Source organism: Pholcus phalangioides, unplaced genomic scaffold (assembly GCF_987345545.1).
Source record: "Pholcus phalangioides strain wild (caught in Gottingen) unplaced genomic scaffold, Ppha-v1.0 ptg000015l_1, whole genome shotgun sequence".
NCBI lineage: Eukaryota > Metazoa > Arthropoda > Arachnida > Araneae > Pholcidae > Pholcus > Pholcus phalangioides.
Window position 1 is genome coordinate 99,763,723 of NW_028301608.1, and position 17,187 is coordinate 99,780,909.

The following is a 17,187-nucleotide window of genomic DNA, read 5'->3' on the forward strand; positions in this document are numbered from 1 at the left end:
TTTTTTGCAAGGACTTTTTAGAGAATAAGACAGTTGAGCAGAATTTCAATGGAAAATAAACTAAGGAAAAAAGTTGTTTTTTTTCTAAATTGAAACTACAATCAAAGTAGCAAAAATAAACTCAAAATATTTTTCAGTTTTTAAAAAGAACCCCAGAAAATCTGAGATCCTGATTATACTCTTAGGTTTCATGAAAATTTTTTGCATGACAATGTTTTGATTTTTTTTCTCTGCTATTCATTTTCATCAGGAGACACTTTGGAGGTTCAGTTTTACATCTGTCAATGCTTTGAGCAAGACAGTAGAAGACAATGACACTACATTTTCAGATATTGAGTTGGGCAATGAATTTGTGAAAAAACGCATTAGGCTGCAGGTAGATCATGTAAGTTATTTTATCTTGCCGCTTCATACAAAAGTCACCTGGTCATGTATTTCTTTCACTGCTGTAGTGTAGTGAGTGAGTTCCAGTAATAAAGGCAACAGAGTTATGGTGTCAAAGAGAAAAGAAACAGCAATTAAGAAAGTTGAAAATTATGAATCTAACAAAAGAATTGCTGTAAAATACAGTGTTCAATAACACCAAGAAAAAATTGAAGAAATCTGTGCTTTTTGAATAGACTAAGAAAAAAAAAACTTGAAAAATAGAGTGCAGGTTAAAAAAAAAAAAGATTTTATGAAAGTGCTTTGTGTGTGTGAAAAAGTTTTTGTTTGATTCCAAACAGAGCAAAGTGCCAGAGAAGTTTCTATTCCTGGTGCCATTTTGCAGTCAATGAAATACTAGGTGGTGGGAAGTTGTTCATAGTGAGCTAAGGCTGCCTCAACAAATTTAAAAAGCATAGGATTAATTCTACATATTAAAAAAAATTTTCTGGGACCATTTGTGCAGATGAGGGTGATTCCAGACCCACTTCCCCCAAGTTAATCAAAATTCTATTGCATGTATCTACATACTGTAATGCAGTATTGAGAATTAGAAATTCGAAGTAAAAACTTTGAGTAGATGTACAGAACATCAAAATAAATCATAGTCACATACCAAAAGTAGTATTGGAAATGCCACCTAAAGATCATAGGGGATTTATTTCCTTAAACTATAAAATTAATGTATGATCAAACTACCGTTATTCAATTTTCTTCAGAGAAACCGTTATTTGATATTTTTACATATTATGTGAGGCCTTGAAATATCACCTTTGGATGATATGCTTCTCTGACCATGCTTTCTTGTTAAGGACATGGCTTATTCTGATATTTTTCCCCTCAAAAGTTTTTACATAGAATTTTGAATCACTCCATACATTAAGCAGTTATTACAGAAGTTAATCGCATTGAAAATTATATAATGTGATATTGAACTTTTTCATTTAATTATTCAACAGGCTCATGAAGTTTGATTATTTGAGGTTTATAATTTTTGTATTTGAACAAAACTGTATCAAAGATTGTGCTATAATGGTGAAATTTGATTTCATCAAAATAAAATATTTATAAAAAATATTTATATATATATTTTTAAATTGTATTCTGTATAGGTATCTTTCACAAATTGTGTTATATCTGCTTTAAATGTGTAAATGTAAAAATATGTAACTGAATTCTTCAGAAGATTGCTCATGGAAAAAAAGACTTTAATTTCATATAATGAAGCTAGGCTTATATAACTGTTTATGATTTTTGGCTCTTGCAGATAATTCAAAGGTGTGGCCTATCCAATATAATGTGATATTGAACTTTTGCATTTAATTATTCAACAGGCTCATGAAGTTTCAAGACTGATCAGACAATATAACTCAATTCAACACCACCCTACAGGAGGATATCCATCCAAAGAGACTAGCTATCCTCAAGTGATGATAAAAGTTTAACCTCTAACACAAAATACTCAATGTATGAAGAGGTTTATAATTTTTGTATTTGAACAAAACTGAACCAAAGATTGTGCTATAATGGTGAAATTTGATTTTTACATCAAAATAAAATATTTATAAAAATTATTTATAATTTTTTTAAATTGCATTCTGTATAAGTATCTTTCACAAATTACGTTATATCTGCTTTAAATTTGTAAATGTAAAAATATGTAACTGAATCCTTTAGAAGATTGCTCATGAAAAAAAAAAAAGACTTCGATTTCATATAATGAAGCTAGGCTTATATAACAGTTTATGATTTGTGGCTCTTGCAGATAATTCAAAGGTGTGGCCTATCCAATAATGTTTTCCCTTGATATTTTGAGTTCAAGGGGGTTATACTTAACTCTTATTAGAATTGCTTTTATGTATTTAATTTTAAAGCAGTTAATAAAAAAATTTTATTTAAGAATAATGTTCTATCACATAATAGTATAAAATTCTCAAAGAAAATTTGAATGGTAAGCATAAAACGTAAGAACAAATCATTTAATTTTATTTCACAATGTTAGAACCTTTTTTTTTTAAATTCTTGAATGAAATTTATGTGAGGCTTATACGAAGCTGCTATATGTAGAAAGTCACACCATTTTTACATTTTTGTCTGTTTCTGTTGTTTTTCTTAATGTGGCTTTTAAAGAAAAATGACAAACTTTTTTGTATAATTTTTAAGTTACAATTCAATGTTTAAATGGCAAATTTAGAAATTATGTACAAAAAATTGAATGCTGATTATATATAAAAAAGTAAATATCATCATTATTATGCAAAAGAAATTAGGAAAACAAAGGATAAATATTTATAAGGATTAAAATTGAAACATCAATTTACCACGAAAGGGGGTGCATTCCACAAAGAGAAAATGAAATTCTCATATGATTTTACATAAATAACTTTTATATTGAGCTATTCAGACAATGTGTTACAGAGTAGAAGTAAAAAAATGTTCCCATTTCGATAATATATCAACAAATATTGTTTGGTATTAGACATCAAATATTATTAATTTTTCGAAAATATACAAAACTCTCACTATCAGAAAAAGTTTCATTACCTTTCTTCAAAATTTTATTAAGATGTCAGTTCTTTTAGCAAAGGTAAAATGTATTTATCCCAGTTGTCATTCCATCTTGGTAACATTGATTTTAACAGATTATTTCTATATCTTTGAAGTGTTCCAGGTTTTTTTGGAAATCCTTCCAAGATTGTCTGAAAAAAAAGTAGAAATTCAAAGCAATGACTGATGTGAGAAACATCTGCGATAACTTTCAGTAAATGTAGCAATCTTAATTCCTTGTGTCTAAGTCTGTGGAAGAGAACATACTCAATGAAATTAATAAATTAACTTTTTTACCATTTGTTTCTGCAACACTTTTGAAGGGAGATGAAGGCATATGGATAATATTAGCAGGACCATTTGATCTAAACCTGTTCTTAAGGTAAGGTTGCGAAGGGTGAATAAAAATTAAATAATATTTTTGGATTTGAATTTTTCTGCCCTGATTCAGACTTAGAAAATGTTAAAAAAAAACTTGCATAATTATATTGCCCATAAAGCACAAACAAAAAAAAAAAAAAACTTTTCCTTCAATATTATTATTTTTGAGAATCAAACATATCAATTAAATTTGCAAAAATTTGTAACACACTTGAAAACTTCTATCCGTATTCATTAAACATACAGACTTTTGAAGCCCAAATTTCAAAACTATATAACTGCAAGCTTCATTTATGTCATTGCATGATTCGTTCATATGTAGTGTCCACCAATTTTTTTATGCACCACCTGCTTAAGTTTTATTTACCAAAATTAGGATATTTCAAAGTGCTAAAATATAATTAATATGTGTAGTCTACAGCTTTTACGTATTAGATTTCAAATATAATGAGTAGGGCTCAGATACTTATGCCAATAAAGATTAAACATGATAATCGGTAAATTCAGGTTTTTTAACCTATCAGCAACGACATTTCATCTTTAGAGCATAAAAATCTGAGTCCTAATAATGAGACTATAGGAACTTAGAAACTTTACACATTGAGGTGTACTTTTTCCAATAAATGCACCCCATACCCAGTAGGAGATAGAGATAAATTTGCAGATTTTCTTTATTCTTTCCAATCCATTTTTTATTAATAACTTAATTAAAAAATTAATTTTTCTCTCTGGGAAACATTTCTTTTAAAAATACAATGTGAAATACCTTCAAGCTTTGTTAAAAAAGTTTCTAATCTAGGAAAAAAAATTGTTTTTAGAACGAGACTATGTAAATGCAGGATGATATGTCAATTTTCATTTTAAAAGTTTCAGTAGGTACCCAGTTTCACGATCACCCCTCTTTTATAGACATTTTTTCCTGCCACTGTCTGCAGAAGAGGAATATTACTGTATTTAAAAAAAAAGGTCATATGATGACAAATTAGCCAATATTCAATTATTAGAAGAAATTTTGGTTCTTACTTGGAGATGATTAGACAGCTCGGTACTGGAAGTGAACAAGACTCCATTTTCTTTATTTTTAACAAGCTCTTGAATGCTAGGAAAACACAGGGAGAAAACAACCTTTTGAATTTGAATAACAATAATAGAGTAAATGAGATATAAATCAAGTAAATAAATCCTTCATTTCACTATATATATACATACATGGCCCCCACAAGGGGTCGGCTGACAAGGCTCCAGCCCTGGGGCCCGGAACGACTTTCACCATTTTTTTTGCTTTTACACGCTATAAATTCATCATAAAGGGGCCGTACATAGCATATATGCCATATGCCTTCATAATGGTTTGTCACTTTTCAATCTTCCCAGTAATTGAAGTAAATCTGGGCAGCACGTGGTATTATATAGCTAGTGTATATATATAATTCAATGCTTTTGTTTTTTTTTAGATGAACAACAAAGCTCAATTACTGAGAAATTCTCAAGCATCAAACACAGAAATTTAATAATTATGAAATATTTTAATAAATATTCATAACAAAATGAAAGTCATTTGATGTAAATGCCTATTAATTCAAAGGATTCAAGAACCGCTTCTTTAATTTTAAAGATGCCGAGTACCCAAATTAAATTACGATTTTTCCATTGCAAATTTTATTCTATTCATCTTACTTTAAATTCTGACTCCATATCGTCTGAGGTAAAAGTAATGAAATTCTGACTGAAAAAAAAAAACCTACTTCATAATAATCATTTGATAAAGTATATAAATTTTAAAAGATGCAAGTAAATAAATGAACTCATCCTGGTTTAAAATCAAAAATGAATTTTTTGCTGATAGATGTGAACATGAACTACATTAATTATCTGACGTACCATGAATATGCAAAAGCACAGACTGGAATTCCACTGCCAAACATATCTACAACTTTCATTGGTAAATCCAAGCCACTTGAAGACTTGTGGAGACAAACACCTAGATCTGCTGAAGCTTAATTTAAAACAAAAACATAAGAGGGATTAAAGGCCTGAAATTCTATGCACAAAATATCAAATTTCTTTTCAAATTTGAAAATTTAAGTTATGCCTACCAAGAAACGTTGGGTAGTCTTCAGCTGCTAGCCACATTGTAATAATTTGAACATGCTCAAGGGACTTTTCTCGCATTAGACACTCATACATTTCTTTCTGTGGACCCTTGCCTAGTTGGAGTGATTAGTAAGCTTGTAAGCAATCAGGCATTCATATTAGCATCATTAAATCATGCAACACAGCGGATTAGATACACTGGTATGATAAGATTTCCCATTTCCACATCATTGAAATTTACACAAAACACAGAAAATTGAATGTCAACTATTTATAAACTTACCTGTGATTGCTACTACAACATCGGGAAGATTCTTTTGCTTAGCAGCTGTATCATATTCTGTCAAAAAATAAAAAAAATACATTTGATTTCAAAGAAAACACCATAATACAAAGGTGGTATTACTATGCCAGGCACTGCAATATATGAAGAAATTACAGTAGGAACCTTGATTATACAAGATAACGTGAACCTGATCTATCTTGGATAGCCAAAACCTTTGATAATATAGACCATATTGGATTTCAAAGTTAAAATAAATACAAGTGGTGAAAATATTATTTTTGCTCAAAAACTATTTTAAATTAAATTGCAAAATGCAATAAAAATATCAAATAAATACATTCTATGAAGTTACATTAACCCACTTGCTGTGTTTTTCTAAATTTGCTACAGAGCCTGTATCACTATCACTACAAATGGAAAAAAAAATGGTTTTCATGTACTATACAAACAGATTACTCTGCTTCCTGATGCAAATGGGCATAAAAAAGTGCTGTTCTGTTTTTACCATTAATAGGATTTTGATGTACTTTAAAAAAGTCTTTGAATGTCTTCTCAACCATCCTTTACCTTCACATAACCCATCAAGCTCTTGCTGCATGTTGCAATTGTAATTGAACTAATTTATAATGTCACAAAGCATATTGTTTGGGTTATAGAAACTAGTTTTTAAAATCAATTTATGAAAAGTATACCCTAGATAACCTGAAACTCTGTTAATTGTAGCTTTGATGATAATCATGTCCTTTTGTACATTGAGGGGTTAGCATGCAGAATCATCTTATAGTGATCATCTGTCATAGAAATAAGACAAATCATATGGTTCGGAAGCATGTCTCATCCAGCGTATTAATTCTTCCAGTGTAGCTCTACAAAATCAAATTGTTGCATTAGGAATTGACTCTAGAATGATGGCATTCCACCATGACAGTGAGTGCGTCCAATACAAAACAATGGAGCATCTGCTTAATTTTTACCAGACTCAAAAAACTACAGTGGAACCACACATACTTTTTTGAATCCCTTCCACTAGGACTTTAATATACAGTCAGACTCAATTACAACAAAGTGGGGGAAAAACAATATAAATAATTTGTTATATGCATAGTTTGTTATATCAGCAACCTGGCTTGATAAGCCTACATAAGCAATATGAAATTCACAGCAAATAGAAAAACTTAGTCATATAGAAAGTATATGGAAATTTGTAATACCTGTATTCATTATAAATGAGCACAACTATTTTCTATTAACAGAATTTTTCCGGGGCAACAACAAAGAAAATTTTTGGTACTATGGGGTGGCTCATTATTGAAAGGTTTTATTGTACCAGAAATGCTCTGAATTAATTCATTGAAAATATTTTGTGTTACTAAGATTTACATAATCAAACAATGACCGGTAAAGAGAAAAAGAATTACATACCTACTAGAGCATCTAAAAGTATTGAGAAATCTTCATCCTCTGCAATTAAAAAAAATAATTAACGTATAACTCGTTTTGTTGATAAAAAAAAAGAGGAATCATTAAATATATTTGATGCACATGTAAATATAAAAGATGTTAGATATTCAATATAAATACAGTCAATTATATGTATGTTTTAACCTGTCCAACTGGTACTACTAGCAATGAGAGCAGGTCTATCATCCAATAAAATGACATCAGCTCCAACTTCTTTGGAAAATCTGGTGCATGTATCGACTTCTCCGACGCTGAATAAACAATGGAGATTGTGAATGGTGGTTAACATATTGTTATATCAGCAATATGTACTAAAAAGAAATCAGAAACATTATGTCCAATGTTTTGATTGGCAATTAAGGTAATATTGATTGAAAGATGAGATTTTAAAATAATAATCGAGAAGTACAATAGAATAAATTTAATTCAATTAATAAAAGTTGCTTTCTTAGACAGTTTTAAATGCTACTTATACAAGTAAAGTGATATTTATTAATATCAAAGTTTGGAGATATCTAAAAATGTAGAATATGTAAAATAAACTAATGAATACAATAAATAAAAGAAAAGATCAACCCTTTATAGTCCAGCATATATTTGAATATACATGCAAATACATGATAAAAAAACTATACCAATTTTTCCCAATTTTTTGATGCTTTGGAAAGTACATATTTTAGTGTCATTTCAGTACAAAATACAGCTATATACAAGTATAATACTTTTTTTATCTACAAAGAGTGATTCCTTGTGTGTGTCATTTTTTTATATGGCGTGTCATATTATTGAGCTGATGAATTTTCATGTGTTCAGGGATTTATATAAACCCACCAAAAATTGGGGGAATTAGAAATAAAATTCAAGGTAACAACTATTCACATTTGCTAACAAGATGTTTTCTGTTTATAGATAACAGTAAAATAAAGGAAAACTGTATATTTCACTGGTGACTAGCCATTGTAATTAATTAACTGTGCCCATCTAATTAATAAAATTTCTGTTATTTTTTTCTAATTAAAAATATTAAAAACACCAATTTATTATTTTTTTTAATTCAATACATTTCTAAGGGGATAAACAATAGAGGGCCGAAATATACTGAATGATATGATACGTGAAGCTCAGTTATCAAATAACTGGTACATCAGAAACAAACATAATAATGGAATTAAAATTGAATCAATAAAAGAGGTTATCACCTTCCTTTGAATTCATTGTGTTTCTCACAAAGCTTCATGAAAAGAGAATGCTTTTCCTGAATGTCAACAGGATGAAAAATTTCAGGTGGACAATCATAAAATGTAGTAGATCTAGAAAATTATAGAGAAAAAAAAACTTATTAAAAAAACTGCTAAAATTTTTGTTTCGATATCTCATACAACTTCATTCACATGATCCAGAATAGATTATGAAGTTCCAACAATTTGTGCTAATTGCTACCAGAGACTTTCTCAAAAAATTCTTCAAAAACAAAGTCCATTAAGAATGTAGTAACAGTAATGTTAGATACCTAACATTCCAGTTCTCAGACATATCTTCTTTCATCGCTTTTGTCACACACAGATTCAAGTCAGATTTTCTTCCAAAATATTTTTCACACCTAGAATTAAATAATAAAAGGGATTTTTTTTTGCACACATAAAAAAAAAGAAAAGTACTGAAAAACCAGGAGTAATCTGAACCAAAAGCTTTCCAAAAAATTTTTCATGCAAACAAGAACCTTTTCATTTTATTCAAGAGACACTAGATATATGTACAATATGGGCAAGTATAAAATATATATAATCTCAAAATTTGTTTGAGAGAAAATCAACACAGCCTAGTTATAAGGAGTATCACATACATTTGTAGTAATTCATAATACAAATAGAAATTTAACACAAATTAAACAACATTTAGATGTTGGTTATTATAAATTTGTAAAGAATATTTTAGCAATGTTATCAAATAACGGAGAGGTTAAAAGAATTTAGTAATCATTATTTTTTTTGCTTCGGACACATCTGTAATTCAAGTGCTTATCAATTTCTTGCTCATTGCATTGTCATATTTCATACCATATTATTGCACCATAGAAAAAAAATAGAAGATAGTTTGCAGAGACATTACTGAAATAGCTTATGCGACACTAAATACATTAAAAATTTTCATATTTGTTTTACACACAGGACTCATAATCATGGGTGAATATGGAAAACATGACCTAGAGTGTTTTTTGGGTAGAGAGGGATATATTTGAAAGAAAAAAATTCAATTTGAAACTTACCACGCACAAATCTTGACCAGTAAGTTTGTTCTTCCAACAGACAACGAAAGCAATGTAAAACCATAATTGTGGAAATCTATGATGAATTTACATCCTCTTATTTTTGAAACAAACCAACAAATGGGAAGAGTAGGAATAGATGGGGGATTCTTGAAAAAAAAAAAGGAAAGTAAATTAATAAAAAAAAACAATGTTACATTGTCTTTTGATTTAATGTTCTATCAACACATTTACATCAAGAAACTGAAAATATCCACAAATTATGAGCACTATTTATCAATAAGGTCAGAATAATCTGCTTGTATAGTACATAAAAACCTGCTTCTTTATCAATCTGTGGGAATACATAGAAAATAAAATAAAAATGAAAAATACATAGAAAAGAAAGCTGATGCAAACGGATTAAACAAGATAATTATTTTTATTTTTCTAGTATAGATATAAATGCATATGCATTACATTACATACACCATAACAAATTTTTCTCAGTTATTTTCATACAACTTGATTCAATTATATTTACTAAAAAAAAAATCCACCTAAAAGTAATTTTTCTTTTGAAACGTAAAACACTAGTTTTGAATTTATCTGCTGTATATTTCTTTCTTTCCTTCTTTATTTTTTTCATTAGTGTTTAATCAATACAAAATAGTTTTTTCGGCATCAAAAAAGTTTATTTTTTTACTACTTCTTATGTGTTCTCATATCATACAATTTTGGGAATCATTATGGTGTTTCTTTTATTTGCAACTGGCAACCCTAGCACAGTGGTTGTCAAACCTTAGAAATAATTTACGCCACCCATTTTCTGAAAAAAAAAAGTTCAGGTATACATACGAAATGCCTCCCTCTTTTTTTCAACAGATAACCTATTTGTCTATGGAAAATAAAAAAAAAGGGAAAAGCACTATCACTTGAAAGTTCATCAACTTCTAGCAAGATACTGGCAAAAACATCAGGCACAGCTGTAAAGGAGCCAGTTCCAAAAAAAAACGCAAATCGGAAAAACGAAAGGAAGAAGGATCTCTTCAGAAGATGAAGAACCTCCATATGTTTCAACTGATGACAACGACAGCAGTTATGGAGAAGATAACGATGCCCAACGCTCAATTTGTGGAGGACTTTTACTCAAACAATTATCATAGAGAAATATGATTAAAATGTTTGATATGTAACAAATGGTCCCACAAATAAAATGTGATAAGAGGAAAATAAAGAAAACAAAACGTTATGTTTGTGTAGAATGCTCCTAAGTTTTTTTGATGTTGTATTTAGAAAAAAGTGTTAAAAGAGTATGTTAATTATATTTCTAAAAGTACAAAAAACTGTCTTGCATTACTTTTGATTTTATTGTGTCTTAATTTTCACGTTTACTAAAGAAAGATAATTATAACAAATTAAACTTTATTATAACCCATTTTAGACGCAGGTGATATTAGGAACATATAGTGGGCGATATCGGAAAATTTTTTTTTAATAGGAAAAATTCAGAGGTCAGGTCACAAACATTTTTTTTGGGTGTGTTAAAATTATCTGTTAGAGTTGTAATTCACTTTTTGTTACATTGCCCCCTTCTTCAGAGATTTTTTTCCTCATCATCCCCTAACTCAAACAAGCCCATAGAATCCTATGTTATAACCATAGCTTCTATTGCCCCCCCCCCCAGACCATTCTATCTCCCACCAGGGGGAGATATTGCTCACTTTGGGAAACACTGGTCTAGACAATAGAATAGAACAATTTTTACACAAATTGCACATGAATTAGCCTTGTAACTAAAATAGTGGCTTAAGTGGGCGATATTTTGGACCCCTAGCCTATATCTAAAAATGTGTAAAACAAACAAATAAACATGCCTGCAACATCAGAACATCAGGTTTTGGAATTTTGATCAGCGTGTAAATCAAGAAAATACTCTGCCATAGTGTCTTCAACATATACACAATTATTCTCGGTAAATCTATTGGAAATAAATGTGAAAAAAAACATATTATTCAATTTAAAATTTGACAAGTTAAAACTGAAAATTTTTTTGTCTTAAAAATTTTTCTAAAAAAAAATTCCTCTCAAATTTTTCTGAGCATGAACATGATTACTTACATTTATCAAAAGGTGGAACATTTCTCATATTATGACAGTTTATAGAAGGGTTTTCAGCAATCGCATTATGCACCTTCGATCCTGCAATATAAAGGGTAAAGAAAAAGTCAATCAAAGCAATTGATTAATTAAAATTATCAAGATGCATATGGATGAAAATTAGATCTATACAAATCTGAAAAAGTTCATAAAAAAAGAAAAAGAAACATTTGATGTGCTAGAAATAAGGCCAAAGTACCATACACATTATCCATTATCATTCTTTTGTTTTTACGAAAAGGTATTGAAGAAACATACTCATGTCTGACTACATTTCCTCCATAAAAATACAGGATATCACTAATTATCGCGAAAAAAAAAAGTCAAAGACTAGTAAAGTTGCCAATTATAGCCAAAAAATTTAAGGAAGGTAAGTAAAGTTGTCAACTATCACTAGAACAGCTGAAAAATCACTAATGACAGGAAATGGAGTGCTACTGCAAGTCGCAATGGATAAAAGTAATTCATGAAAAAATGTGTGTGTGACAAAATGTCAGATGATTGTATTCAAATGAGATAATTTATTATCATAATTAGAATGACAATTATCATACCATAATTTATAATGGTCACAGTTGTGAAAATAATCCCAATCCTTAAATTCATTTAAAAAAATAAAAGTTCAAGTGAATTTGTCAAAAATATATTATCCTGTGGGTTACTTTATGGGACAAAATAATTTTTCTCTATATTACTCTGCTCTTGAGTGAGAGATTTACAGAAACTACCCTCGCTTGGTAATTTCGCTCCCCAAAATTTCACCCTTGACATTTTTCCTGCGCTGACCATATGAATGACCAAATGAGTGATGATGGTCACTCACTCATACAGTCACTAACTCGATCATTCATATGGTCATTCACTGAGCCATACAGTCATTCATGCATACAGTCAATTGTGCACTTACTTGGTTGCTCATAGTCACTCACTCATACAGCCACTCCCCCACTTATACGGTCTATCACCTGGTCACTTAATCAGTCGGTCATCATACGGTCAGGGCAAGTGAACTGTCTGGAGCGAAATATCTGGGCAAAATTTCCAGATCCCTACTTATCACTCCTCACCAGACCCAAGGATTCCATCCTGCATCAGAGATGTGCAATTTGTGACAAATACGCCAAAAGCGGACCATGAAAGGTGTCATTAAAAATATATCAATGCACACACAATACATAATTCCCCAGTTTGTGTCCTCCAAGCAGAATCCTTCTCGCATTCTGTCCCTTCAGGATGAAAAGGCTGTGCAACACTTTATCAATCGAACTTCATGCAAATAAGTCTAATAATTGATTAAACATACCACCATAGCCAACAACATCAACAGCAAAACCATTTCTAGCAAATGACAGAGCATGATACTGCATTCTTGGGCTCCTACCAATATCGCCTAACACAACGACACAGGCCGTTTTCCTCATACTGGTATCGCTTGACATCCTGCAGATGAAAGCAACATTTTAAGAAAAACACATTGAAATGAAAGAAAAATGAGTTTGAATGACATTCATTAGTACTTGTATAACCCATGCCCCCCCCCCCCCACACACACATGGAAGAGGCTAAACTAGGCTCTAGCACTGAGAATTTCATTACAGTCGATGCTCATTATAACAGGTCCCAATTTTATTCATATTTCTCACCTCGTTATTTTTTATTCAATATAATGACAAAACTCGGCTCAGCCCCTGGTTTTTGTTTTTTACGAAGAACTAGACAAAATCTGTCATTGAGTGCGTTTGACCTTTGATGCTTGGAGAAGAAAAGAATAAGCGTTGTCACTTCTACGGAAAACCCTGTGGTTAAGTAACACTATCACTGGAAACATAGCAAACCAGTAGTGAGATGCACTATACTTGGGCAAGTCTGCTTGATGATTCTGATGTTTCCTTCCCCCACATTTGCTTACCATTCTGTTTTATTTTCTCACAAGGTGGCTTACTCCTACTTCCCATGCGAGGCTGATTTTTCATAATTTTACTTAGTTTCTTATCACTAGATCTGGAGTAGCCAGGCTTTTTAGGATCTGGTAGGTGCTTGGCCTGATGACACATGCAATCCTTTCTTCTCTTCGGGCTTGTCGTGAATGGCAAAATAACATTCTGATCTCGCTCCTCATAGCCATTTCAGTCTTAAACAGATTCATCTAATTGTTCAAAATAAAACTGGAATGGTACGGTGCCCACTGGTTGAGTTTTCATAACCATCACAAAACATGTTTCTGTATTTTTTAAAAATCCTGGGTCGCCAGTATAATATATTTATAAATGATACAGCTGACTGGAAATACTTTAATGACATAAACATATGCAATTATACATGATATGACAGATGCATGGAAAACCTGTACTATCACAATGATGACATGGTGCTAACTGACTAAGCGGCCAGCCATAGCAGTCGTCAATACAATTGCATAGAAGCACTTTCTATCTAGCGTTAATGTAACTACACACATCACAAGCCCACGGTGGTAGAACCATAAATCTGCCTTTGTCTAGAGAGGGAGGGACTAGGTCAGTGAGTGAGATTATGCAAGTATGTGAGTGAACTAAGGAGTTTGCAAGCATGCAAAGATCTAGGGAGTGATGGACTAAATAGGTGAGAGACCAAATGATTGACCTAGAGCATGTGAGTTGCTACGAAAGTGTGTAAGCATGTGAGCAGCTATGAAAGTGTGCAAGCATGTGAGCGGCTATGAAAGTGTGCAAGCATGTGAGGGCTACGAAAGTGTGCAGCATATGAATGACCAAAAATTGGACTTGGGAGAATTAATGGTAAAAAAAATTAGACTAGAATAGGAAAAGGGCGACAAAATTTGTGTGCAGCAATGTCATAAATCCCTCTGTTGGAAATTGTGAATGTTTTTCCATAAAGAACATTTTAAAACACATTAGAAATAAAAAGGGGGATGATATCCTCACATATTTATATAAACCTCAATATAGGAGAATTTTATAAATGCTAAAAACTGAGCATTTATAAAATCTCTACTTAAGCTTAAGAACCACGAGACAATGGATTCAACTTTTGTTTACACCGACAACCATGACTCACACTCTTAAAGCATAAACATAATCTAAGTAGTGGTTGTTTTTTAATTAATTTTTCTTTTAAATTTTGCTACATTGTATCAATAAAACTTTTTTGAAACTTTTCTGCTCTTTTAAAGCTATTCAAATTGTCTTGAATCCATAATTAATGCATTAAAAATGATTTCTTTGGCATTTATAAATTCAAAAACTAAACATCTATAAACGCCAAACACGGAGCATTTATAAAATCCCTTTTTACTTGAGAAATCGAGATGATGAATTCACATTTGTTTACACCGGCAACCATGACGTACACAATCAGAGCATAAACATAATCTTCGTAGTTGTTGTTTCTTAGTTTTTTTTAAATTTTGATATATTCTACTAGTAAAGCTTTTTTGAAGCTTTTGAGCTATATAAACAAATATTTAAATAGTTTTAAATTCATAATTTATGTATTAAAATTATTTTTCGTCCAATTAATAATTTTTTTTGAATCTATCTCACAGAGAAGTTAAGAAGTCTACCTACCTGTCTGTAACATTTTCAGCGTGCCACCAAACAAACATGGCGTCGTACCGATTGTTTACAACTTTCGTAAACAGAGCTCTCAGCCGTAACGTCATGAGCATGGTGAAGCCGATGGAGTTTTCATTGACACCTGCACGCGGTATGAGACAGGCTTGGTCCTTGAAGGAGAGGATGATGAAGCACAGACGTAAAATGGCTGGTCCGGACCGGCTTCGTAGAAGGAGCGAATGGTTGGATTGGGATTACAAAGCCGAGCTGCACGCTTTTCCAATAAGGCTCAACGAAACCATATCCGAAGAGACTCTGAGGACAGCCTTCACCAATCAATCGTACATCGATGCCGAACAGCAAAAGCGCGACGAACTCGCCGTTCAAGATGTCTCTCTAAACCTCATCCCGAACACCGAACTCGCCCTTGAAGGTAACAAAATCTTGCATTCGTACGTCAAGGGGTTCATTAGACATTGTTACAGGGAGCTACCGGAGGAAGGTGTCCAAGCCGTTTTTGAATACTTGACTGCCGAAGAATTACTGGCTCACGTGTCTTCGAACATCGGGACGACTGAACTTATTTTGAGCGAAGATTTCCCCGTCAATAATTCAACTTTGTCGACAACTTTGAAAGCTCTCATCGGAGCTGTGGCTAAAGATCAAACTCAAGAACGTGCGGAACTGTTTGTGTTGGATTTTGTGTGTACACAATTGATTGGCAAAGACGTGATGGAGATATGGGACGTACAGAACCCGCTGCACGTTGTGGATAGTCTTTTAAAGAAACACGGCCGTGCTCCTACTGAATCCAGATTGATCTTCGAATCGGGTCGCAACACCTTGGAAGCTATCTATGTTGTTGGCCTGTACTCGGACAGAGTGTTTCTTGGACAGGGTCCTGGTGAGACGATTGCGGTTGCAGAGGATTTAGCGGCGATAGATGTTTTGAGGCGATTGTTCAAAACTACTCTAGCTGAGAAAGCTTTGCCATTCGGGAAAGAAGGGCGTTCCTTGAAATTTAGTCTGGAAACCACAAATGTATATCTCTCAGATTGGTATAATCCAAAGTTCGCTGGAAAAACATTGGCGTTAACTGGATGAACTAATAAATACTGAAATGTTGCCATCAGTTTTTTTTTTGCATTAAATGACATTGGGTTGTAATATTGTAAAAATGACCCACTCAACAGAATTTTGCGTAACTTTAACTTGAGAAAAAGTGTTGCTTAACTTATATATAAATATATACAATATTCATCCATATTGTGTACATTTCATCCGAGGTAAAAGATCATGCTGTAGAGGGCAAAACTATTCAAACTGTAAAAATATAATACATAAAAAAAAGGATTGGGCATCATCACATTTATAATCGCCATGACAATGTTCCACCTGGGATTTCTCAACCCTGCTATATATTTCTATCAGCCACTTGAGGTGTTTCAAATACAGGGTGTCTACCATCATGGAATGAGAAATTTTGTTTTTGCTGCTGGGGTGGAGGGGGGGGGGAGAGAATGGGTAAACAAATCAGCAGAAAGATGTTATCTGTCAATGTGTATATTGGGACAGACATTATGGGTAGGGGGGGGGGGATCTATTTAGCTGGATGAACAAAAAGTTTTTCTTTCTTTGCTTATTGGGACCTTTGAACATCTGTAATGTTCCCCTTTAAGCAGCGTTTTGGAAATCATGGACTACAGACCTCTTAAGCAGTCCCGTCTTAACGCATGTGCCCACCCGGGCCTCAGCAGAAGAGGGGCCTCACAAAAATGATTATTAGTTGAAATTTTGGAATATATGCCTGGTAGGGGCTCAGAAAAATCACTTGGCCCGGGGGCCCATGATGCTCTTAAGAACAATATTGTTTTCTTATAAGAAAGGACATGGCGCCCACATCGTGGAGCAGGACCCTTAGGCTGGGATCTTTGGTGGGTCCATAGATCCAGAGTTTTCACGAGGGAGTCCTATAGCAAATTTATAGCAGGAAAAAACAAAAAAAATAATATTAATGTCTCTGGCCCCAGGGCTGG

At 32.2% G+C, this 17,187-nt stretch overlaps 2 protein-coding genes across 4 annotated transcripts in view; one reads left to right on the forward strand and one right to left on the reverse strand.

Moving 5' to 3' along the window:
* The window catches only part of LOC149077187 (unconventional myosin-XV-like), a 46,511-nt gene extending 44,514 nt beyond the window's left edge, over positions 1-1,997 (forward strand). For both annotated transcript variants that reach the window (XM_089244928.1, XM_089244927.1), the window contains 2 exons: positions 251-385; positions 1,758-1,997. In XM_089244928.1, the coding sequence (XP_089101054.1) occupies positions 251-385; positions 1,758-1,868 (246 nt within the window). In that variant the 3' untranslated portion in view covers positions 1,869-1,997. The remainder of the gene's footprint in view (positions 1-250; positions 386-1,757) is intronic.
* Positions 1,998-2,572: 575 nt separating this feature from the next.
* On the reverse strand, positions 2,573-16,485 carry Alg1 (ALG1, chitobiosyldiphosphodolichol beta-mannosyltransferase). Of its 2 annotated transcripts, none has more exons than XM_089244931.1 (14): positions 14,892-14,963; positions 12,901-13,037; positions 11,559-11,639; positions 11,315-11,418; positions 9,459-9,607; positions 8,703-8,792; positions 8,392-8,502; positions 7,337-7,443; positions 7,154-7,192; positions 5,729-5,785; positions 5,448-5,558; positions 5,233-5,347; positions 4,375-4,450; positions 2,573-3,122 (listed from the first exon to the last, which is right to left on the reverse strand). In XM_089244931.1, exons 2-14 carry the CDS (start codon positions 13,034-13,036, stop codon positions 2,985-2,987), a joined length of 1,314 nt encoding a protein of 437 aa, XP_089101057.1. In that variant the 5' UTR covers position 13,037; positions 14,892-14,963; the 3' UTR covers positions 2,573-2,984. The 2 variants fall into 2 exon arrangements, with proteins under 2 accessions (XP_089101057.1, XP_089101056.1); XM_089244930.1 differs by lacking the exon at positions 14,892-14,963 and adding an exon at positions 15,164-16,485 and having other exon boundaries at positions 2,797-3,122.
* Positions 16,486-17,187: the final 702 nt, after the last annotated feature.